This window comes from Sciurus carolinensis, chromosome 3, assembly GCF_902686445.1.
Source record: "Sciurus carolinensis chromosome 3, mSciCar1.2, whole genome shotgun sequence".
Taxonomy (NCBI): domain Eukaryota; kingdom Metazoa; phylum Chordata; class Mammalia; order Rodentia; family Sciuridae; genus Sciurus; species Sciurus carolinensis.
Genome location: NC_062215.1, coordinates 17378401 through 17404898, shown reverse-complemented (window position 1 = coordinate 17404898; position 26498 = coordinate 17378401). Strand labels below are relative to the sequence as shown.

The window sequence follows — 26498 nt, the reverse complement described above, 5'->3', positions numbered from 1 at the left end:
ATGAACCTATTCCCAAGATTACATTTAAAGACCCTAATTCTTTAGTAATTATTCCAGTGCTCATTGAAAAAAATTTAGTTTTTTGTTTTGACAGTTACAGTCAGAATGCTGAAAAATGAAGTTTCTCTGCAGAAACTCTCTTTGCCAACAAAAGAGCTGCAACAAGAATTGGGTTAATTAATTAATTACTTATCCTGAGCATTCCCCACAAAACTGCATGCAGGGAACAAGTGTGGTAATGTCTGAACAGAAGGATATATTCAATTGCCATCTGAAAATGCTCAAGGGTAGCAAGCAGCTGCTGCTCTTATTTACCTGAACTTCCAGACACCAGCTTTTGATGCTCACATTTCTAGGACTCAAGTGGTGCTACTGTTATTCCACAGAGTAAGATTTAAGGTCATTCCTAATTAAACATCTGTCATTGGGAGGCAGGAGAACATTTTAACTAAATATGTATTTGGTATGCACTAACTGCAAGTTACGGGTCTAGTTTTCTTTGCTAACGTTTTCGCATACTTCGAAAGAACAGCAGCTACACTTGGGCTACAGATAAGAAAAAAAGTAGTTATACTGATTAAAACAATAACTAATGCCTCAGTTGATATTCTCCCAAAGTAATTCCTTTTCCTATTTTACAAACAGCCTCTATCCCTCTGTCTATAGCGCTTTATGTTATTTCCTTTTCTCTTTAAGGATTTCCTTGGTTTTAATTCTACAAAGATATAACAGAAGCAAGAAGGTATATAATATGTACTTGAAAATACTTCAAGAGATTGGAAATTCTATGACAGTTATTTTCACATGTGTCACATCATTTGATCCCTAATTTTACTGCATAATTATGTGTCTCTGGTTAAGTCACTTAGTCTTCTTTAACCTCACAGCAATATTCTGTGTGTATCTAACCTAAATTTTTAATTTTGAAAAGGAAACATGAAGTTTTACAAGCATAAGGAAAAAAACTATGTTACCTAGAAGCAACGTGATCAATCTCATAAAATCAACGACAGAAGAAAATTCTGAATTTATCACTCTGTAAATTTGAAAATTTGATATATGTAGGCAAAAAATCCATTTAGTTAAAATTCCCATTTACAAAGTAGAAGTTCTCCATATTGCTCTGATTTTGAATCCATGTACCTTGGAATTTGTAAATGTTCGATAATAGACATTTTTTGTGAGAAAATTTGAAACATGATCATTCAAAATATTGTTAAAATAAAACTCATTTCTCTTGAAGACGTGTTAGCCAAAAAGTGGGGAGAAATCAAAATGTAAGAAGAATGAGAAAATGTACATGCAACAGCTCTAACACATTTTACTACTTGGATCTGCTCCTTTCTGAAATCTGGTCATTGTTACACATTGCATGAATTGATATATAGTTTTAAAATCTCTTAAAGATTCAAAAAAACAAAGTAGAAGTTCTCCACACTCCATAAAAGACAATGATTTGTTCTCAAATCAAAAATAAAGTTATCTGTTTAAAACAAAAAGTCTCATAACCTACATAAATTATTTGCTAATTTTTTATTTGAATTGATTTAACCATACCCAGTGTCTAACTGAATACCCAAACCATACAGTTTTGTCTATTTAGTTAACAAAAGAGTGAGGAAAAAATAATCAGCCAATTTTGTCCCCACTTGGCAGAGTGAAAGAACACAGGGTATACAGAAAAGGTACTTGTATAATTTTATTTATATTCCATCCAAATGTAACAACTTTCAATTTTACATACCTTTACCAAATTTAATGAGAACTTTACGAGCACAGTGTATTTGGAGTGTAAGGAAGAATTTTACTATCTAATTCCCCCAGAATTCAAAGGAAAAAAGAAGCTTCTATTGGATAATGAGAAATGACACATGCACAGCAAGAGAATTATTTCTCATTTAGCCATAAAAAAGTAGCTTAATTTTTTTTAGACTTTCATAAACTTCATTTATAATAAAGAAATGTTTACTCTATTCAGCTCAAAAGCCAAGATAGCTTTATACTTTTATGTTTTAAATCAAATTGATAAAGTACGCTTCTTGAAGGCAAAAAGCCATAAAGAGAAAATATATGACTTTTGCTTAAAAAAGACAAACACATTTTTTGTATAATTTAATTAATATAAAAAATCCAAAAGAAAGGTTCTGGACGGTAGCACTCGCAAAATTCAAATTCATTGTCCTTAGTTAAAAAGCACATGAATAATAAAAGGCACACAACTATAACTTAACTCATTTAGATACAAATATCAGAAACAGGTTAAGTTCACTAACAAATTCTAAACCTATTTTGATTGAATTTCAAACTATATAGCCAACAAAGTCACAAACCGACAGATAGAAGTTTTATTCTCTAATGTATTAACTACATAACCCCAGACACGCCCTCATGAACACGATCTGGATAATATACAAACAAGAAACTAATGTTTAAATAACTAAACCCTCAAGAGCTTCCAAACAGTGAGAAAATATTTATAATCAAAGAAACAGCTTGCTACAGATGCTGTATTTTTCTATTTGTTAGAGATACAGTATAAATGTTCAGAGATCAAATCACTAGGTCTCAGTCCTGAAAACCAGTAAAATATTTCATATAAAAACTTAAAACATTTGAAATCATCTTTTCAACTCTGCTCTACCCAAATATTCTTAAACAATATTTCCATGTCTAGATCAAAAAACTATGGATTTATTGTGCCTTAAAATACACTACCATGATAGAGAACTATCACACTTTTTACTATTTTCCAAATTAGAATTCTGTTTTTTATGGACTTGGCCTTTGTATCTTTCAGATAAAAAGTATGCTATTGTCATTTCAAGGTGTATAAAACTCAGGTGATGAGGGTCTCTGTCATTTTCTCTTAATCCAATTCCAAACTCGACCTTTACCCAGTGAACAGGTGTGTGCCGTGCCTGTAATTTATCAGAGTGAGCGACCAGGCAGAAAAGCTACCAACAATAGGGGGCTAATACAATCCAAGTACTTAGTGCCTAAAAACCAGTTCTTATCCCCACCATGATGAATATACTTTTATCTCCCAGTAGCAATTTAAAGAGAAAGAATGATGAAGGAAGGGGAGTAATGTATTTGTATTCCCTCAGTTTTTCTAGATCCTGTTTTTACACTAATAGTCTGCCAGAAGTTGTTATGTTATAAATTCCTTTCTCAGATATTCTGTTGCTCACATTCCAACCCAACGTATGATATGGATATGAAAGCAGTCATGACAGCATTTCCACTGGGCAAATAAAGTCACTTCACACAGATAAATTAAATAAACCTTCAAGAGGAAAATGATAAATGAATAGAGCATTTCTTTATATGCACTATGGAAACTCCCATGTATATCCTGCATTTGTCTTTTCAGATCAAGCTTATCTAATTTAAAAACATGCCAGGTATCCATCTACTAGGTATGAAGATACACTAATGGGATAATGTTATAGTTCAACAAAAAGAAGCAGCAGTCTAATAGATAATGATTATTCATCAAGGTAAACTTGACCCACAATGAATCTTTAGAATCAGGTAAAATTTCTAAATATTCTATATAGAAAAAACATTCTAAACTAACTAAATAAATTGAGCAACCCAAATATTATTTCTATGATTTCTCCATAAAATTAAACAGTTTGAAAAAATTTCAGAAAACTTATTTAAAAAAAAAAAAAGAGGTTAAAATTGAAAAAATATTTGGGCAGATCTGAAAAAGAATTTCAAAACCACTGAAAAAAGATTCTTTATCATTTAACTTTTTAAAAAATATAAACTTTTATGAAATTTTCCCTTTTGAACTCACCCATCTGCTCCACAATCTCTGGAGGAAAAACACGGGAAGCAAATGCTCGTCGAAAAATATCTGAAAATTCTTTGTCCAGACCTCCTATTCCCATTTTTTCAAAGTTCCAGTCAGGATTGATGATAGATTGGCGATTTTCCTTGGTTTTAGCTTTGCCTATGTCAAACAAATATAATCAAATGTGAAACGAGAACTTCACCTCTTAGTATAAAAACATAGACAGATACTCTGATCATCCCAAGTGAACAGACAGGCTACCCTTATGAAAAGAAGAACATATCCTTGGCAGATTTTCTAATAAAAAGAGTGAGTTTGCTTTATCTACTTTGGTCCCCATTTATGGTCAGTAATAAACTTTGAAAATGACTAGCTAAACTTATGCTGTAGTCTATTTGTAATCAATTCATGAAGTTGATTTCATTAGCCTTTAACCAAATTAATTAACTTGGTTGATTAGAAGAAACACCACATGCATATCAAATGAAGATACACTAGCTGCCAGAAATGCAACTAAAATCCAGCAATCTCTCAAGGCTCTTAAAAATAAGTATATTTAAAAATACATGAATTTATCTAGATTAAGCTTATAATCTGTTATGTAACCCCACTTAGCCTGAGAAGATAGCACTAAGTAATTTTGATGTCTTATTTGCTTCTCTTCAAATGTATACAAAAGCCTAAACTCACTCTAAAGACTTTATTGGCTACAAAATTCATGTTTACAGATTCTCTTACAAGGGTAAAAAATATCTAATTTAAATGTCAGAGTGCCACCTAAAGTAACTTAAGAGAACCACATTTACTAATTCAAAGAATGAATTACCTTAGTACACTCTATTATTAACAAAAACAACAACAGAAAAGTGAGAACATATTTTTATAAAGTCAGGGAAGTAAATATCACACATAAAAAAGTTTAGACAGTAATTTTATGGTTAGAGTTTTGAGAACTTGAGATTTCTTTTCAGAAGGGTATCAAAAATATTTTGCTTACATTCCACTGCCCTCTTGTGGTCAAATTTACTACATGCATATCATGCCTTTGCTTGGATTACTTGAAAATACCTGCATTGTGTGAAAGCTATGCAATTCCCTTGAGATAAAATATCTTAACAAAAGGGTAAAAAGAAAAAAAAAATAATAATAATAAATATATTAGATCAAGAATATATTGGGATTTATCCATCATTCATAAAAGTGACATTATATAGCCATGAAAAATCGTACGTAGAGGTGTATTTAAGATGCTTGAAAAAAGTTGTCAAAAAAAAATCACAAATTATAAAATGGTATAAAAATAAAATAAAAATTTAGAATATGATGGAACATGTATATTTATAATTAAGATAAACAATAAGAGAAAATAGTAATTGATAGACCAAGAAAATAGGCCACACATGTAGAGAAAGTTAGGTAAACCTGGAAATGATAGTGTGCAGTCAGCAAAAACCCTCTATCTTCTAATGGAGTACACATGAACATAGTTGAATCAATCAAAAGTAAGAATTATTATCCAGTTAATAGCATTGTATTTTGATGAACAACTGTTCTTCAAGACTAAACTGCATTATTTTAATATAATAAAAGTAGGGCTAAAGTACAAGAGTAGGACTGGACAATGAACATACTGGAAAGATATTAACTGTGCATTCATCACTTGATCACTAATAAAATTAATAATAGTATCTCATTTAACACAACCACCAGATGACCAGTTATAAGTGACCAATTCTCAAGGTCATGAAACATAATGAAATTCTGAGAAACCGTGCTAACTGCAATATGGGATGATCCTGGAGCAGAAAAAGAATGTATGGAAAAACCAGTGAAATTCAAATAAAGACTGCATTTTAGTCAGTAGCATTGAAATTGTAAATTTCTTAGTTTTGTTAACTATATTAGGGTTATATAAGATATTCGCATCCATCAGAGGAAGTTTGTGAAGGGTGTAAGTAGTTCTCTGAGATATTTCAGGAAATCTCCTATAAGTCTAAAATTATCTGAAAATTTAAAGTTAAAAAATTAATTTTGTTGTTTCTTTTTACTTATTTTTAGTGTGGCTATTAGGAAATTTAAAGTTGCATGTTTCATATCCTATTTCTTTGGATAATACTGATCCAGATGAAGGTTCTGAAGTTTTTCACCAGCACATCTGGCAAATATGAAATAACCATGATTTTGTGATAAGCCATCTCCTTTCCCATTTGAAAATCATTTTAGTTGAGTCACATATAACAAGAGCTCCATTTCACTTGGAATCTTTTGAAAACTGTGCATCTTACCAATAAGATTGAGTGATGAGTTTTCCGCTTTTTCAAATGCGACTTGACTATTTCCAACAACCAGTCCTACTTCAATCTACACAGAAAGAATTAACAATAATTAATAGGCTACTAGCAGACTTTTGAACTTCTCAATTCAAGGCAAAAAAATGAAGAGAAAATGAACTCTCTGTGCAAAGCAAATCTCTCCCATTATCATCTGAGTCACTTTTACTTTTTTATACAACATTCTACAGTTCATGCTTTATTTCAATGTCTGTGTCTTTTCAATAATGTTCTTCTTCTTCATTTATAATAAGTATCCTCAATTATATTCTTACATTGTGTGCATACATGAATACATAACTACAAATCCCACCATTATGTACAGTTCTAATGTAACAATTTAAAAATGTGAAAAAAATAAAATCTTCAATCAACTAGGATTACAAGTACATATACAAACTTCAAATTACTATTAGGTCTGTAAATAAGTATATTTTAATAACAATGCTTTATGAAAGCATTATTCTCCCTACCAAAAAGAAAGTGTATAATATGAAAAAATGCAGAGCAAGGGAATAGTTAGGAAAATTATATTAATCTGCACAATTCACATCATAAAGGTTATTTCATAAAGATTAGAAATAAAGCATACCTTCTGTCTTTTACCCGTTGCAGGCTCTCCCTTCAAGATGCTAGGATCCATGGCTTCAATATCCTTCACCAGTAAGCCAAAAAGCTTTTCATTGAAGCTAAACACAAGCTATGTAGAAAGAGGTAAGGGGAGAAATTTTACTTCATGATATAATGGCTTGATTCTCACATCTTCGATAAGGTTTTCCAAATGCAGAAAACCAGTTTTCTCTTGTACACCCCTTCTCATATATGCTCCACCAGCACACAACTCACAGTCAACAACAGGAAAAGGGAACGATGATTTATTATCTGCTAGGGATCAAACACTTTAGGAGGCTACATAATGAATCTGCCTAAACACTTGGGAATGGAAATTCTAAGAAACGGGGCTAAGAGTCACAGTAAATGATAATGCCAGGGTATATGACTCTAAAATTCACGCGTTAAGACAGTACAAAATGCCTACCACACAACTGCAGAGACAGCTTCTGAACGCTTAATCATTAATTCACGAAGTACTTGTTGAGTGCCTTCTACAATCTAGACCCTCTTCTATGAGTTGGAGTGAAAAAGTAAACAACAACTCTGCACTACTAACGACTACAAAAGAGAGTAAATACTAGGAACAATGATTTGGGCTAAGATATTTACTTCTCTTTATTCTGGAGTGTTTTCCTTCATGTATTTATTGATACATACATGTTACTGAGTTTAAAATGATTACAAACACCAAAGCATTTTCTATTAAACATTTTCCTAAGCATTTTTTTTACTAAGATACTAAGGCTAAAGGCAAAGGTTAAAAACAATAAAGTTTAGGTAGGTAATCTACATACAATTATGAGTCCAAATATGCAGGAATCCATAAGGGATAAAGCATATGGACAGGGAGTCAAAAATTATCAGTTAAATGGCATCTAGGACAATTCAAAACAGAACGGCACTGGGAGTGCAGCACTGGGTTCACTTGTATCAGAGAACTTCACAGTACATGGCATTTCTGAGCCATTAGGGATCAGAATGCTAGGGACCAGCAAAACTCAAACATTTTGGTCTAAGGATGCCTCTATATACTGCTAAAAATTTTGAGGAATCCAGAGAACTTTTGTTTATGTGTATTAGACCCACTGATACTCACCATTTTAGGGATTATTAGAACAAAAAACTTTTAAATTTATCAATTTTAAATTAGCAATAATAAATCTATTTTGTGTTAACATGAATAACATTTTTAATTTTAAAAATCCTATTTTCTGAAATAAAAGACATAAGTGAGAAGAGTGGTGCTATCATCTTTTTCTAAATTTCTTTGTTTGGTTTCTGGCAAATACCTCACATCTGCTTCAATAGTCAATACGCTGTGCCAGTACAAACCACGTAGTCTTTGTAAACCTCTACCACGTAGTTGTGAAAGAACATGAGGAAGACGACAAAAAACATCTTGGCATTATTATGAAACTAGTTTTGACTTTGTAGATCCCTGAAAAGGTCTCAGGGACTCCTGGGGTCTCTGAACCACACCTTGAGAACTGCTGCTATGGAGCTAAGGTATGAGGCAGGAGACTGAAATGACTAAGAAAGTCACAAAGGAGACAAATGTCACAGTGAGGTTAAAAGAAAATGATTATTTACATGTTCAAACAATTTATGAACTCACATTTAGGTAAAATTTTTTGGAAAAGAAATCTTTCTTAGAAGGTTAATTACGTGATATTAACTGAAGACCCAAAACAGGACAATACTGACAAATGTTTTCTTTTTTTCTGTCTTTGACAGTGCTTGGAATTGAACCCTGGGCTTCACACAAACTGGATGAGCTATATCCCCAGCCCTTGGCAAATGTTTTCAATGAAAGTTTAGGCTTCAAAAGTTCTATAAAAAAAAATTTTTTTTTTTAGAATATACATATATATACATAATTTTTTCCAAGATTCTCAACTCCATAACCAAAGAAGTCAAGAACTACTTTTTATACAGAAATACATTAGGGAAAGAGAATGATATCCCAGAAATAAAAAAAAGTCCTGCAATAAAAAAAAAAAGGAAGAAAGAAAAAAACTTCAGATTTATGTCCACAATGTTCCTAATTTTCAGAGGGAAAAGCTGCTGTAATTATATATGACATCTTAAGTTAAAAGCCACTTTAGAATTTTTCTGAATAGAACTGTACAGGTTTAGTAAATATAACCCCCTTACTTTTTTATCACTCATCTTGGATATATCTGTTCATATGCAAAGCTCCTCTCAGTTGTTAAAAAGTAGAATTAAGGGTTAGAGGTGTAGTTCAGTGGTAGAGCACTTGTCTAGCTTGTGTGAGGCCCTGGGTTCAATCCTCAGCACCACATAAAAATAAAAAAAGGTACTGTGCTCATTTACAACTTAAAAAATTTTTTTTTTTTAAAGTAGAATTAATTTTGGACAACAAGAGGGATCAGAATACCTATTAAATGAAAGGAATGAAAGAAAATTTAGACCTACCTGCTGCCCCACTGAGAAGGCCTGGTTGTTGAACTGTTGAATAAATTCTGCTGCCATCTTGTCAGTGTCATAAGGGTTGGAGTCAATGTTCTTCTTCTGCAGGAAATCAATCTCGATGGTCATTGTGCCAATACACTGTTTGGCTTTGTCAAATGTATATAAGGAGACTAGGGGGGAAAAGAAGCATTTTTTTTTTTTTTAATTACAAGGACACAAAATTCTTTCTGTGCTTCTAGTAACTAAAGTTTCAAATAAATAAATCATAATAGCACTTGACCAAAAGGGGCTTAACACAGCCTTCATTAGAGGGACACAGAGGCATAGGTTTAAAAAATATTAGCCACTAGAGATTTTCTTTTTTATCTGAATTCATTAGAAAATACTGTGTGGTGGCATTTACCCAAAATCCCAGCAGCTTGGGATACTGAGGCAGGAGGATCACAAGTTCAAAGCCAGTCTCAGGCCCTAAGCAACCTAATGAAACCCTGTCTCAGTATAAAAAATAAAAAGGGCTGGGAATGTAGCTCGAGTTCATTTTTTGATACAAAGAAAGAAAAAGAAAGAAAGAAAGAGGAAGAAAGAAAGAAAAAAGAAAATACTGAACAGCACTCTCCCTCAACTTTAACCCCTCCCCCCTTGATGAAAAATTCACAGCCTTCCCCACATGGCCTCAACCCTTTCCTGTTTCTCCTTTAACAGAGAACAATGTTCCTAATGATATATAATTACAAAGAAGTACTTCTATAGGACAAAGTCTGATTCTTAAGTCAGCTTGAAAAGTACATTTATAAATGCAATCTATAAACTTTTTTTTTAAAAAAAAGTATCACATTATATCATATTGTATTAGGATCATTAAGAAAGAGCAGAGCAAGATACCCAGAAATGTTCAAGGAAATGTTTGCATTTTGAGTTTACCCAACAAGAAAATTTGATTATGCCCAGTAAAAAAAAAAAAAAAAAATTTAAAGTTTATCACTGCTTTTCAATAGGGCTTAATGCATATACACTTTTGTTTTCCCTATAGATCATTGTCCTAAAATTTACCAGTGACTCTTGAGAACACAGTAAAGTTCTTTTAAGCAATCTCCCCTGAGTTGACACACCACAATTTTTCACCCTCTCATATATACATATTTTTTACATATATACCTCTCTTGACTAATGCTCAGTCTGCAAGCTCCTCATGCACCACTGGAGGTGCTACAGATTATGGGTTAACCCATGATAACCCATGGGTAATCTGTTGATACTAGTTATGCTTGTTACAGTAAATATGCAATACAATTAAATAGTATAATAACTCAAAATTTGGGCATTCTAGAATTGGTATTATAAAATTAAGTGTAAAGTTTCAGAGAAAACTTTAAAAAGTTTCTTCTAAAAATATCATTAATATAAACAAGCAAATTAGAAAATATTAGAGGTGAAATCCATAAAAATCCAAAAGAATTCTGTACTCCTAAATGATTCAAAAGGTCCAAGCCCTCCCTCCCTTTCAAAGAAACCTATATAGAAATTATGGTTGAAGTTTATGTATAAAAGACAACACAGAACTTCAATCTATAGACCAAAACGACAAGAAAAAGCCTTTAACCAACTTTACAATTAACTTCTAGTCCTGGTCGCATCTCATAAGTTTCTACTGTTCTCAAAAAAATAGGTTAAACAAAGAAGATTGCTTTTTTACATTTACTTTGAGTCAAGAGGTTTGGCACTTCTGTGAGTTACCATGGTCAAACAGCAAGAAGCTAAATAGCAAAGTTACTGTAGTGTAGCTTTAAGTTGGTCTGTCATTACTATAAAACACCTGTTGCAAAGATTCTAGTGGTTTGCAAACCCAGATGTTCTCTTCAAAGGGGATTTCAAATCTATGAGTTTCAATAGATCCATCTGGAATCCAGGTAAATCATTTAAGCTCACTATGTCTTCATTCATCACATTAATAAATCAAGAAGACAGAACTAGGTGAGTCTTTATGGTTGCTCATACTCCAAATTCTATTCTAAGCTTATTTCTTATATTCTAGTCATTTGAGTTATGTCTAAGAATTTTCTGTAAATTCCTTGAATTAAATTACTTGTGCAATCAAATTTTTTATTTGGCTTACTCTCTTCAAGGGGGTAAACATTTAAATATTTCAAAAGCAAAATAACAAAGTCTGATTAAAATGGAAAATGTGTAAAGATCAAAGAATAAGTTTGAGTCATATCTGAAAGTTTCAGAATTCTCTTCTGCTTCATTCTGGATGTTTTGTTCCTTCTTCACATTTCCTAGAAGGTACAGGTTATTTGCTGAGTAACTTTTACAGGCAAGAGAGTTTGTTTGTTTCCTTCATATCATGAAAAAATACTTAGGGGGTAAAATATTAATGTAAAAAGAATAAGTTCATCCAGGAATTCCATTTTCAGGTGTCTGTCCCAGAAACACCCTTGATCTTTGGCCTAAAAAAGGATCTTTAGGAAGGCTCACTGCAGTTTGACTACTTACAATAGTCCAACACTGAAAAACTTATCAGTAGGGAAACAATGAATAAAATGCAGTAGGTCCAGAATGTGGAATACTGTACAACAATTTTTATGAAAATAAAAAATTATATTTAAGAAAGATGGATGGCCCATGAATACATATTGTTGAGTGAAAAAGCATACTTCAGAAATATCTGCATAGTTATGCAACCATTTTGTGCATTAAAGACTCCAAAACAATACCATAATATCACAATGCATATATATGGATGTGTGAATACAAGTATAGAAAAATATAAGTACATCTTCTTCATACTGAGATATTTGAATAAGTATACTAAAATATCATCATCACTGGCTTTAGTTTTCAAATGTATTTTACTTTAAGGTCAGTGTTCCTAAATAGAAAAAAATCAATCTGTTAACAATTGTAAATGCTACAGGCAGTACCATGGACAGTAACACAAGCAGCACCACGGTCAGCACCACAGTGGGTCCCAAAGAGACTGGAGTCCTGAAGGGATTTCATCCAGGAGCAAAGGGGTACATGATGGAGAATGTTTTCTTATTTTACAGCTAGTAGAAATTTAATATCAAAGACTGGTTTAAAATGTTTTTATAAGCAAAAATGTTACAGAAAATGCTTTGGATAAACATTACAATGACAGGTAGAGTAGAATGGCCAAAAATGTGTGAATTGAACATCAATCTACAATACTTCACAAAGTATGGCATTACCAGATAGAGGACAGACACATTAGATGACTCTTCCAGAAGATTCTCTTAAATTAAAATCACTGACTCAACTTAAAAGTCTCACTTTATATTCAAAACTCCCATTCCAGAATCCTTGAACACTCCTCCTTCAACCACATCTCCTATCCTGTCTTTGTTCATCTTTATTCATACTGAACCAGTTTCCCACTTTATGACCACGTCTATATCAGACCCCAAATCCTTCCTGACCTCAAGCCTACTCCATCTGATCACTTGGTTTTACAATTTTGCCTCTAAGTCTGTTGGAGTCATCTGTTTAAAGATCTGAAACTACTCCCCCCCCAAAAAAAAATAGGAAGAAAGGAAGAAATCATTTCTTGTAGCGAGAGCACTATATAACATAATTTAAGCTTAAAATAAAGTACATTTCTTAACTCATCAAAATTTATAACATTGAATTCTCAAACCTTTCCAGGACAAAAAAATATCTACATTAAAAGTTAATTTTTTAACCTTTATTTTATTTATTTACTTTTATGTGGCGCTGAGGATCAAACCCAGTGCCTCACACATGCCAGGCAAGTGCTCTACCACTGAGCTACAACCCCAGCCCAAAAGTTAAATTTAAGCACCCTCTTACCCTTATATTTAGGCAAATAAACTTAAGAAAATTAGAAACCTAGGCTACATGCAACCCATCTTCTCATTAGATTTTTAATAAGTGTTCATTTTCACCTGCACCAAGGTCTGCACATAGGGAACCCTGACTTCATGCCCTAACCTACTTCCTTTTGCTGCTAAACTTCTCTGCTTTCTCAGCTTCTCACTATGCTTCAGGTGAGGAGGTGAGAGTTAAGGGAATCACTTATGTCAGTGTTTCCCAAAATGTAACTGATAAGAACCATTCGAGGGTGATTTAAAAACACAGATACATGAATCAGATTCCCCAAAGGAGGAGCCTATGAATCTGTTTTTAAAAAACAACTCCCCAGATAATTCTTTCAGACAGTGTGGAAAGCACTAATTGTGTGATCTTCTCCATCAACAACCCATATCTAAAGTAATCTTTATTTTTACCTTCAAACAAAAATTTTCATCCCTCTTCCTACTTCCACAAAGAAAAGGAAGAGCCAATGAAAGATGACCTCAATGTTTAAGCTCCCTCTAACTCAGAAAAAAATTATAAATGCCATGTTCCTAAATGAGAAGTAAGACACTATCTTCTCATTTTACCAACTTTTCATAGGTATTTGTCTTCCTTCAACCAGTTTAAAGCTACTATATCTTTGAATATCTTCAAAAGCTTTGGGTCTAGAGGATAACAGTGGTCCCATGAATCTGGATATTCCCTAAAACTCCACAGGAGTAGCAAGGAAGGCAAACAATACCACATATAACCTACAACTCTGGCAGTACCAGAAGACAAAGAATACTCTGAAACTTAACTTACTTGAATATAGAGAAATAAGCTCCAAAAATTACACAGAGCTTCCATTGTGGGGGAGGGGGAGGAGACAACAGAGAGAGGAGACCTGGACATAAACAAAATACATAAAGCCACCTCCAAAAAGAGAAAGTCCAGTACCAAATGCTAACTGCTGAGCACAGATATGGGATTTGGCTGTCTACAGCTCCAGGTGCAGGGAAATGACTTGAAAGTCATTTCAAGACAACAGTTAGAAGCATCAAAGAATCATTGTTAAGAACCAGATAAACAGAGAACCAGTGGTGCTCTTAATGACATGGCAATGAGTAAAAGAAGTCCATTAGAAAAGAAAATTAAGGATCATGAGGAAACAAAAGAGAAATAAGCCATGTCAATCAAACTCTACTTCTCCATTCATTTCACCAATATTATTCATGGAAGAAATTGTTGATTGCTATACTGACAGAAGGTAATACTCTTGGGCTAGTGATTTTGTCTACAAAATCGTGAAAAAAACACACGCAAAAAAAAGTTTCATCCAACATTTGTTGTTGGTTTTTTTATTTTGTTTGTTTGTTTGTTTTTTTGGTAGTACCAGGGATTGAACTTAGGGGCACTGAGTCACATCCCCAGTCCTATTTTGCATTTTATTTACAGACAGGGTCTCACTGAGTCGCTTAGCACTTTGATTTTGCAGAGGCTGGCTTTGAACTTGTAATCCTCCTGCCCTAGCCTCCCCAGCTGCTAGGATTACAGGTTTGCACCACTGCACCCAGCTAACAAACATCAAAAAAAATATTGCAGCACTTCAGCTGGTGAAATGTCTTCCGACAAAAGATTGACATGAAATATGGAAAATCTATAATGTAACAATTTAAATTACCTACTCGCAAACAAACTAAAACAAAACTAAACAAAACTAAAATGAGAAGATGAAAAACTAAGAACAGAAACAATAAAACAAATGCAATGAGAATTTATCAAATTCAGAAGAACACTGAAGAAAACAAAAAAAAGTTTCAGGAGTGAAGAATAAATTATAAAGTATCTAAGGAAGAATGAATTTGAATGCATTTAATAAGAGGAAGTAAAGAAAGAAAATAACCAATATTTTAAAAGGATTTTTAAAAATTTAAGCATCAGTGAGAAAGTGGTTAAAATGGAAGACAGGCAAAGAAGGTCCAACATACATACATAATTAGGGCCCCTGAAAAGAAAAGCAAAACAAGTATACCAGAGCTAATATATTAAACCATAAACTAAGAAAAGTTTCTGAAAATAACAAAGAATTTAAATTGACATATAGAAAGGACTCATTATATACCTACCTGAGAAAAATCACCCCGGATTCACCAATTCTAAGAAATACTCTAATAAAGACATTAAACTTCAAAGACTGAAAAATTCTCTGGGCTTCCAAGCAGAAAAATCAAATTCCTTATAAAGGTAAGACAATTATACTGTATCAGACTTCTCAAAAGCTTCATAAAAGACAAGGGAACTGTGATGCAGCATTTTTGAGAAATTTAAGGAAAGAAAACAGGTCAAGAATTTTATATTTAGTCAGGTTGTCCTTCAAATTCCAATGATATAGAAAAATAGTTGAATATACAAGAACCCAAGGAAGAGTGTATATGCATGGATGACTTAGAGGAATGTACTAGACAACAGGTTTCATTTTCATTCAACCAAGAAAAACTGACAAAAGGACTGATTGGGGCTGTCTGAGAGACTTAATGGTAGCATTAAGACAAGTATGGGTCATGTCGGGAAGAATGACATGTGGATATCATATGTTCTGACAAAATGGGAAGAAAAAGGGAGACTTACAATATATTACTGACCATTGTGCAGGTAACAGATGAGAGTTAAAGGATTTCATTTAGAATTGACACGGCATATTTTTTAAAAAATTAAGTAAGGGAAGAAGGGCTCTATGAGAGGTATAGATATAAGTAATCACTGACATAAAGATATAAACATTCTTAAATCACTTTTTAAGAATAGCAGAAACACCACATAAAGAAACAAAATTAAAACATAAAATGATAGAATTGAAATCAAGCATATCAGTCAAGTCAAAAACTGTGAGTGACTTAACTAGTCCATTAAAAGAAAAAGATTTTCAAATTAGCTCATAAAACAAAACCCAATTCTATGTGGTATATTTATATTTAGATGTATCTAAATCAAATGACTAAAAGTAAAAGGGCAAAGATATGTTGAACAAATAAAAACCAAGAAAACAGAGATTGTAATCCTAATATCAGAGTATAATTTGAAACACATTAAATAAAGGATACTTTATAATGCTATAAGCCAAAGTTCACAAAAAAGATATGTTATGATTATCTGTGCATCAAATAACATAGAAACCAGCTATAAAATAAAAAACTACAGGATGTGCAAGGAGAAGTGGACAAAAAGATGACTAATGGGAGATTTTAATGTACCACTGTGTGAAACAGGTCAAATGGACAATATTCAATAAGAAGAGAAAAGATATAAAACACGGTAGTCAATAAAGTAGATCTTATGGGCACACAGCATAACAGAGAACAGACTTTTTTATTTTCATTCACAAAAGCTTATCATACATTAGGTTCCAAAATTTCAGTCAGTTTAATAAATGACAAATATGACAAACAATTTTTATCCCAATGCAATGAAAACTGGCACTAAAAACAAAACAAATAAAAATAAGAAACCATTCCAACTAGAAATTTTTAAAAGCTCCTAAACAACACCTAGGGGAAAGGAGGCACAAAGAGAAAATACAAAATTTCTGAAAAACAAAGATAAGGAAAACACTGTTTATTAGAATCTATCATTTAATGCAATGATCAGAGAAAAGATCAGTTTTAAATCAGAATAAAAGTCAAAATAAAGTTTCCTATTCAAAAGTTAGGCAAAAACCTCAATGTACATCAAAAATAGACAAAGGGGAGGAAATATGAAATATATAGTAAATATTAATGAAGTAGAAAAAAAGAAAAAAACAGGCCAAATCAATAAATCAAATTCTAGTTCTTTGAAAAAACTCAACATCATTAGCTAATTTAATCAAGAAAAAGGAACAAAATAAATGGCAAATAACACAGAGCAATTTTTTTAATCATAAAAGATCAGTTTCTGTACTTTCATGCAAATAAATTTGAAAACCTGAATGAAAGAGATAATCTCTCAGGAAAGCAGAGTTTGTCCAAACTCATCCCAAGAGCAATAGAAAGTTAAAACACACTCATTTCCACAAAAGACAGACTAACAACAAGGAACCAGCACAAGTGCAAACACACACGGTGTGCCCTGGTGGTTTCACTAGATAAATATATCAAATCTTTAGAGAACAGAGAGTCTCAAAGTTATAAGAGTTGTTTTATGAAAGAGAAAATTAAGGGAGACTTCCAAATTCTTTTTATGAAGTTTGATAACATTAATACCAAAACCTGATTAAAACAGTACACAAAAACAAAATACTAAAAATAAAATCATTTTAATATTGATGCAAAAATCCTAAATCAAATACTAGCAGACAGACTCCAACACCACACTAACAATATGATACACCAAGTAGGGTTCAAATTAGAAATGGAAGAATGATTCAATAATAGGAAATTTATTAATAAAATCTAGCATGCTAATAGAATTAAAGAAAAAAATCATGATTACTTCCATCACCAAAACAGACTTTGACAAAAATTTAAACCCATTCCTGGCCCAACTCCATTTTGGCCTTGTGAAATCCCTAACCCAAAATTTTTGACCCCAAAATCTCATATCTATTAATTCACCTTGAAGATACACTTGCAATAATACTAAAATAAATATGATCAAAAGTTATAAAGTGTAGTATCCTTTGTAATTACAAAATAGCCTAAATGATCCAAAATAAGAGACCAGTTGAATAAACAAGGGTACAAGTATATAATGGTGTATTATACAATTGTTAGAATGAGACTGTTGGATCTCTGAGTTATACAGAGGTAAGTCTGGAAAGGAGTATATTTGGTATATTATCACTGGGACAAAAGGGAAATAAAAAACAACATAGAGAAGGCAGCTAAAAAAAAAAAATAGCCCCCAAAAGATCTACTAGAAAACAACAGTTTACCTAAAATAGGTTGGTAGAACAAGATAAAGGGAAAGAGGAGGAAGTGACACTCTGGTATGGTTGTCCCTTGGTATCCATGGGGCACTGGTTCCAGGACTCCCCACCTCGGAAAATACCAAAACTGAGGGAGGCTCAAGTCCCTTATATAAAATGGTATAGAATTTGTGTAAAACCTGCACATACTCTCCTATATACTTTAAATTATCTTTAGATTACTTAAAATATCTAAGGCAACGCAAATGCTTTGTAAGTAATTGTTGCACCATATTTTTGAGAGCATGACAAGAGTCTGTACAATGTTTAGTACAGGCACAATTATTATTTTCTGAATATTTCCATCTGTGTGCTGGTTGAATGGACAGATGTAGAACCCACAGATATGGAGGGCTGACTCTATATGTGTCTCAGAATGTTTTATGTTTGCATGTTAATGTTTCACATATTCCAAATAATATATTAAATCAGAATAGATAAGGATGGGGGATCTAAAACTGAATGCAAATATAGCCAAACAACTAAACCCAACTGTGTATTAAATGAACATTACAACAACTGCAAAGCAAGAGTGGAAGGATAACTACTTCAAGTAACTTTAAACATAATACCTTAACTGTATATCCTCAGTCCAGGGTAAAAAAACAAACTGCAAACCAATCTGGAAGTTTTTAGTAGACTTATTTTTATAATCATGGCAATCCCAAATCCATTTAATGTACTGTAAGATAGAGGCAAATATATTAATGTTGTTGAGATCCAGGATTCTCCAAAGCAAACGGAAGATGCAGATGTAGAATGGGGAAAGCAAGAAAGAACTCCATGGGGCTGAACTAAAACTGGACGTATATCAGTATGAATTCATGACGTATTTGTTTATGTGTATGTATCTTTTATCTAACACGTAGATCACATTCCAATTCTGATAACTGTTCCAGCTATTTCCTTTACAGCATATTTTCCCTTCAGTTTAGAACTGATTCAAGATTATGTAATTTACTTAACTGTCATTTCTGGAATAGTAACCCTTGTTTATCACTGAAAGAGCCTAGAAATAATGACTCCCTAGTTGAAGTCCAGCAGGTAGAACTTGGTTTCTAAATACCCTCTCCGTCAGAGTGGCACACACCTGTAATTCCAGAAGCTCAGGAGGCTGACGCAGGAGAATCACGAGTTCAAAGTCAGCCTCAGCAAAAGCAAGGTGCTAAGCAACTCAGTGAGACCCTATCTCTAAATAAAACACAAAAATAGGGTTGGGGATGTGGCTCAATGGTAGAGTTCCCCTAAGTTTGACCCCCAAATCTGCCCCCCCCTAAATCTAAATACCATCTCCTATTAAAAGAAATAAGGCTTCTTTGGGAAAAATGGCTGACTTAAAGGCTGGGGCAGAAAAGGTACATGATGAGCTAGGAACATGTTGTGACAGAAAGAAAAAAAAAAAAAAAAAACCAAACCAACAGTAAAAAAAACATAACAGGGGCATGCCAATATGACAAAGGAGCCAGCTTGAAGGATCTTGTACTGACCAAATATGGAAAAATGTGAACATCAAATTGAACGTGTACAGTGATAAATTACAAACCCACTGAATAAGACAGGAATCTATGAATCCTTATTGAAAATAGACAGATAAATAAGTACATAAAAGGGAAAGGGCTTTTTTCGTAGTGTTTAGACTGATAACTATGGAAGATGCCTGCAGCTGCAAAAGAGTTTTGTAATCATATTAAAATCAGGTTGAAGACGCATCAGTGAATGCAAAATACTTAGGCAGAAAGTTTGATCCAGAATCAGATAGGAATACAGTCTTACAGAGTTTCTCCAGAAATTGCTTATTAGTTGCAGGGGGGGAAAATAACTATACATTGGAAAAATCAGACATCTTGATCATATGACAAAATTAATGAAAGAAAACAAATGTAGGATATCTTAGGATGGAATAAACTGCAAAAGATATAACATTACATCTGACTGGGGATGAATAATGTTGACCTGATCATTAAAAAGATCATACTAACTTAAGTTGGAGAATATTCTATAAATGTATTTTCCAAAAATGTCAATTATTTTTTTTTCAATTATTAAAGGGGAGGAAAAAAATCTAAATAACTATCCCCAAATGACAAATAAATGCAATATATAATCCTGAATCAGATCTAAACTGAAAGGAAAAAGTGCTATACAGAAGATAGTAGAACAACTAGCAGAATTGGAATACAATCTATAAGGTTAAATAAAAGTAATGTCTCGATTTAATTGTATAAATATTTAATTAACTGAATTTGATTACCATAAGAACATAACATTATTGTTCAAAGGAAATAAACACTCAAGTATTAAAGATAAAAAGGAATGACTTCTTCAACCAAAACTCAAATGGTTCAGAAAAGGAGTGTGTGTGCCCATACATGTAGAGAAGAGAGGAAGAGGGGAAGACAATGATAAAAAAAATATGACAACTAGTGAATCTGAATAGAGGTAGTAGGACAGGAATTTTCTGCATTATTTTTGCAACCCTTCTATTAATATGAATTTTTTTAACTTTTAAAAGCAAGTAGAAAAAAACTGCCTTAATTATACTTGCATTTCCTTTCATTCCTCTACTGTATCCATGAAGTCGACACAAAATTATTTGACTGTATATTCATACTCCTGAGAGACAATGCCAGTTTTGTTTACTAGCTCCTTGTCTTATTTTCCATAGGCAGTCTGATCTTTTTTCTCCCTGAAATCACCAATTGCTTTCTTTGCCCTTCTCTGATGAAGTTTTATGACCATATCATTGTCATTCTCAATGACACACTTCATTGAGAAAAGAAGGTAAGGACATAGGTCCCGTAACTATTTCCTTTTAGTTCTCAGAGTTTTAACCCATACTCTGAACAGAATGAATGTTTAAGGCCCACAACTATAGAAAAGTACATAGATCTCAATAACTGTGAGAAAAATCATACAGATGATCCATCTCGGTTGCTAAAAAATATATACCTACCTTCTATTTCTTGCCCAATAGAAAGTCCAGCCCATTTTCGCTATAAAATAAACAAGAGAAAAAGAGGCACTTAAAATCAAATCAATCAAAATTAAAGAAATAAGGAAAAAGGGAACACATTCTAAGACCAAAATACAGTATGCTATTATGTGCTGAATTGCGTCCCTTCTCAATAGGTTGAAGTCTTAGCCCCTGGTACCTGTAAACATAACTATTTAGAAATAGGGTCTTTGCAGATGTAAACATGTACAATGAGGTGAATTATAGTGGGCCCAAAGCCAGTAAGAGACAAGAGAGAAGAGATAAGAAGAGAAGAGACACACTGATACAGGGACACCATGTAATAACAGAGCAGAGACTGCAGTGATATACTACAAGCCAAGGAGCATCAAGGATTTGCCAGCAACACTGGAAGTTAGCATGGAACAGATTCTTCCTTAGAACTTTCAAAGAGGGCATGGCCCTGCTGACACCCAGATTTCAGACTTCCAGCTTCCAGAACTATGAGAGCTTTCATTTTCTGAAAAGTTTATTTTTCTTTTTTCAATTGATCTTTTTTCATGATGTTTAAATTTTCTGTTGTTTTAAGAAACATGATTTGTGGTTCTTTGTTACAAAGCTCTAGGAAATTAATGCATAGGCTAGAGTCTACTTCTGAACATCTGTACAAAATACATGAAGTTGGCCTTTTTAAAGTTGGTCTACTGAGTACGATGCTTCTTTGTACAATACTATGCTCTTGAAATCTTTACTGTATTTAAATGCACCGCTGCAGTTAGTTTTACTGTTTGTTATAGTATCATAAAAAGAAATTTAATTCATGGAAACTAAATTACAACTGACAGATAAATCTATATGGAAACTGAAAAAGGGACTTAAATCATTACATGGTCATGACTACACTTTGTGTACTGGTTAAAGAATCTTCAGGTATTTACAGTCATACTTCAGCCTCTCCCCAGTCCTGTTTACAGTGGCAAGACTGAATAGAGGGAGGACAGATTGTGTGCAGGCAAGAATTTGGGGCTGGCTTATTATAAATTCAAAATTAATAATTACTGATATCATGCCAAAGAACAGTGAGAAAAATAATTTTTGGCTGGAAATCCACAGTTTGCATACTCATCTGAACACTGTGGATTTTGCAGTGGGCAGCTTAGAAGATGGTGCACCATGTGTAACAACAAGCTTTCTCTCCATAAGTCACATTCCCTCCTCTCTGCTCTCCACCTGCCCTAAAAAAGCCTCTTCTATAAAATCCCAACCCACATCTAGCCAACCTGAAATAGAGGCGCATGCTGGTTAGAGCCACATTTAGGTTTTGTACTTTAATCCCAAAGATAGCATCAAGGAATAATACCGATAGTACCTATTGTATGGGATGTTCTGAGAATTAAATGAGCTAGCACACTCAAAAGTACTTGAATAGTGGCCTGATCTACAGTAAAGCTTGGGAGAAATTTTTACAAAGTAAAGAGACAAAGAGAAATGGCTACCTCAAGCTACTTCTGACCACTGGAATCTCAAATAAGTTCTATAAAAGCTGGCAAACCTTGGAATATCCCAAATCTTTAATCTGCAGAAACAAATGTGAAAAGTAGTCCTAATAATAAAAAAGCATTCAGATAGAGAAAAGGAGAACAGAGAGTATAGATTTCCCAAAATTTCTGAGGGTTTCAAGAGATCTTTAATGATTCCCAAGTAAGTGTTTGATCTCTTTCCCTAATATTCCAAAGAAATAAATCTGTACTTACTAATACACTAGAAAGAGGTAAGACAGCATTTACGTTGCTTAGGGCTGTGGGTCAGCAGCCTGAGTAAAATGACAAGTGGGAAACAATACACACTTGTATTTGTGGCACTCTAATATCATGTATTATGAACACTGGGACAGTGCTAGACTACAGAGAACCCACCAACAGTCATAACTGGAATCACAACCCTTCCAGTTGTTAGGGAAGGGTAGCAAGTTAAGTTGTAGTTTCAAATAACTATTTTTTTCATGTTTTTCAGTCTGACACCATTATATTATAAAAGTTCTATTATTAGATGTCAATTTTACAAATAAGATTATTTTTAGATCTTTTTTGTTACCCTGGGAGTTAGCATTAAAATCCCTTGACACTATATCTAATAGTTGACTGATATTACTGCTGAATTTTTAAAAACTAGAAAAAAATCAAGGCAATAAAATATAGCCATAGTAAAAATTGACAAGAATAAATCTTTAAATTCCTTATATAATACCTGTATTTTTTCTTAAATATGAATCAATAACTTAGAGGGTGATGTTTGCTTAAAATAAATGGATCTTGTATGACTTTCAGGAATAGGAGAGAATAACTCAACATCTGAGTTACCTGAGGTAAGCTGAATGCAATGCTCCCTGGCACCACTGATGGATGGGTCCTCAGTGTAAATGTGTACCTGTGGTTGGGAGAGGTCCTCACAATCACATGCCTACAAGAAAAAGGAAAACATAGTCAGTACTTCATATCAAAGAGAAAAACATAATTTCTAAATATATTGTTTCCCAAACTGATGTCTGATGAGTACCAGATGGAAGGATGGCACCATATGAGAGTCCTGAAGGAACAGAATCACAAATTTAGTTCCAAAAACTGTCAGCGATTCAAAATGTTTTCCGGACATAAAGAGTACCCTGGGCCACCAGGCATGGTGGTGCACACCTGTAATCCCAGCAACTCAGGAAGCTAAGGCAGGAAAATTGCAAGTTCAAGGCCATGCTCAGCAATTTAGTGAGACCCTCAGGAATTTAGCAAGACTCTGTTTCAAAATAAAGAGAGGGGGAGGGTAGTTCAGTTGTAAAGTACCCTAGCATTCAATCCCCAGTACATACATACATATGTTTATATATATACATACACACATATACATAATAAAGACCACCTTGGGCCATGCACACATCAAATAGAATCCAGCCAAGTTCAATAGAATACATCCAATTCAAAAAATCAACTTCATTACATCTCTACTTTATATAAAATGGAAAACAGTAATTTAGAATCCTTGACAGTAAGCAAAAACTAGATGAATTTCCTCTCCTGAAAATTATTTCACACATCCTAACAAAATGAAGGTAGGAGAACCAGAAATAGAAGAGCTAGAACATAGCAGTAAAAAAAAACAAACTTAGAAAAAAAAAAAAAAACTTAGTTTTTAGAAATATTCATTACAAATTTTTAACAGACTCTCTCAAAAGCTAAAATAATAACACTATAAAATAAAAAAGATGAAAATTTTGAAAAAGATGAAAAATTACCCCAAACACATCAGCTTTCATGTACATATTAATATTTACTATTTCAAAGAATTTTGTGCTCAAAAGCTACCCATAAATAAATACATTTATCTTGTGGCAGTCTCCTACATTAAGAGACTAACAAGGACTATTTATAAAATGCAAGTTCTAAATTCTGTTATGCAACAGCACTATATTTTCTTTTCCTTTGTGGTGCTGAGACTTGAACCCAGGGTCTCATGGATGCTGGTCAAGTGTTCTACTACTGTGGTACACTGCCAGCCCAATTATCTTTTTTAAAATTATCTTTTATAGCCAGGCACATGGCACACATGCTGTAATCCCAGCAACTTGGAAGGTTGAGGCATGAAGATTGAGTCCAGTCTCAGCAGCTTAGTGGAAAAAAAGGAAAAGGGACTGGGGTTGTATGTTGGTGGTAAAGTGCCCCTCGGTTCAATCCTCAGTACCAACAAAATAAAATCGTAACAATAATAATAATAATATAATATTTTATGATGCTATAGTTTTAATGCTAAAGGTTAACATTTCTATACGTTTTGCGGGCTGGGGAGAAAGCTCAGTCAGTAGAGTGCTTGCCTTGCAAGCACAAGGCCCTGGGTTTGATCCCCAGCACCACAAAAAAAAAAAAAAAAAAAAAAGTTCATTAACTCTATACGTTTTGCTTTGCCACTAATATACAAGTTCCTTAGAACAACTACATTTTAAGTAACCCAATATTCAACATACGTGAAAACATTTCATAAACCAATTCTCACATTGATTACCTATACTTCAGTTTATTTGTTGAAAGTCCTGTGTTCAATTTAGCATCAAAGAATGTTTAGCACTGGAAATAATGTTAATATAATCAAGTGGCTCTTACTCTGAAGCTCAATTAAAATCCTGCTCCCTTGTTCTTTTTTTTTTTTTTTTTGTATATTTTATTCAGAGACAGGGTCTCACTGAGTTGTTTAGCACCTCACTGTTGCTGAGGCTGGCTGTTGAACTCGCAATCCTCCTGTCTCGGGCTCCCAAGACACTGGGATTACAGGTATGTGCCACCAAGCGTGGCACTGCTCCCTTGTTCTTTATGTCCCTAGACTGCTTTTTTGGTACGGCCCCTTCAAGTCCTTATCTCTACCAACCCCAGAAGCATATGGATGGCACAGAACTTGGAAGCAGGGTCCTTGGAAGTCCAGTGGGTGATGTGAATCAAGTGAAACAAATTATATGAAAATATTTTCAAAGATTCTATATTTCTCAAGCATCTACCAACTTTAATATGTCAGATTATCATAGTAATAACGTTCTTAATAGCTAAACTTTATTGAGAGCTTATTTACATGCTAGGGACTTTTCTAAGTGTTTTATTTGTGTAACCAAATCTTCACAGCTACCCTGAGGAAGATATGATCATCATCCCCATTTTACAGATCAGGACACAGAGACACAGAGATGGTGAGCCTGGACCCCAACTCAGACATTCTGACTCCAGAGTCAAACACCTAACAACTATGCTATCCATGATTCATATAACCAGTAATTTAGCTCTGTGAAGAAAACAAATAAAAAATTAAAAGCAATACATAAAAGCTATATATTGTCTTTTAAAAGTTTGATACAGTAAGCTGGCACAGTGGCTCACACCTGTAATCCCAGCCGCTCAGGAGGCTGAGACAGGAGGATAGCTCGCAAGTTCAAAGTCAGCCTCAACAATTACTAGGCACTAAGCAACTTAGTAAGACCCTATTTATAAATAAAATCAAAATAGGGCTAGGGATGTGGTTCAGTGGTTGAGTAACCCTGAATTCAATCCCTGGTACTCCCCTGCCCTGGCAAAAAAAAAAAAAAAGTTTGATATAGTAATGATTAAAATGCATAACTCTCATTTCCTTCATTTTCCAATTCAGCAAGAACAATATAAAAATAATTCTAAAGTTTCCTAAAAATTACTCTTTGGAAGTTTCTAAAATACAACTTGCAGGTTAAAAGAAAACAGATACTCACTGGCCAGACTGGAAATCCTTTTCATTCACAACTGCACAGTTGGTTAACGACAATTCATCTGTAGGACATCTTGCAGCTTGCATACTCTGTAAAAATCAATGGTTAGGAAAATAAAATGAAGATGTGATATATTACCTTAAAGAATATCTTATGCCTTCCTGTCCTCTATTCTTCATCACTTATAGAAAATCTCTACTGTTTTTAACTCCTAGAATTCCTTCTTCTGTGGTAGGAGCAAACCCTTCCTTTGGGAAACAAATCCTCCCTCATTTCATGTGGGTTTGTGGGACTGTCAATCATAGCACACATACAGCCACATACACTTCCAACTCACGCAC

At 33.5% G+C, this 26498-nt stretch overlaps 1 protein-coding gene across 1 annotated transcript in view; it reads right to left on the bottom strand.

Moving 5' to 3' along the window:
- Nsf (N-ethylmaleimide sensitive factor, vesicle fusing ATPase) overlaps window positions 1-26498 on the bottom strand; it is a 157360-nt gene that overhangs the window by 107230 nt on the left and 23632 nt on the right. The window contains exons 2-8 of the mRNA XM_047544660.1: window positions 26161-26246; window positions 23252-23351; window positions 20892-20931; window positions 9184-9350; window positions 6725-6832; window positions 6088-6163; window positions 3806-3961 (exon numbers count right to left, since the gene is read on the bottom strand). Of these exons, the coding sequence (XP_047400616.1) occupies window positions 3806-3961; window positions 6088-6163; window positions 6725-6832; window positions 9184-9350; window positions 20892-20931; window positions 23252-23351; window positions 26161-26246 (733 nt within the window). The remainder of the gene's footprint in view (window positions 1-3805; window positions 3962-6087; window positions 6164-6724; window positions 6833-9183; window positions 9351-20891; window positions 20932-23251; window positions 23352-26160; window positions 26247-26498) is intronic.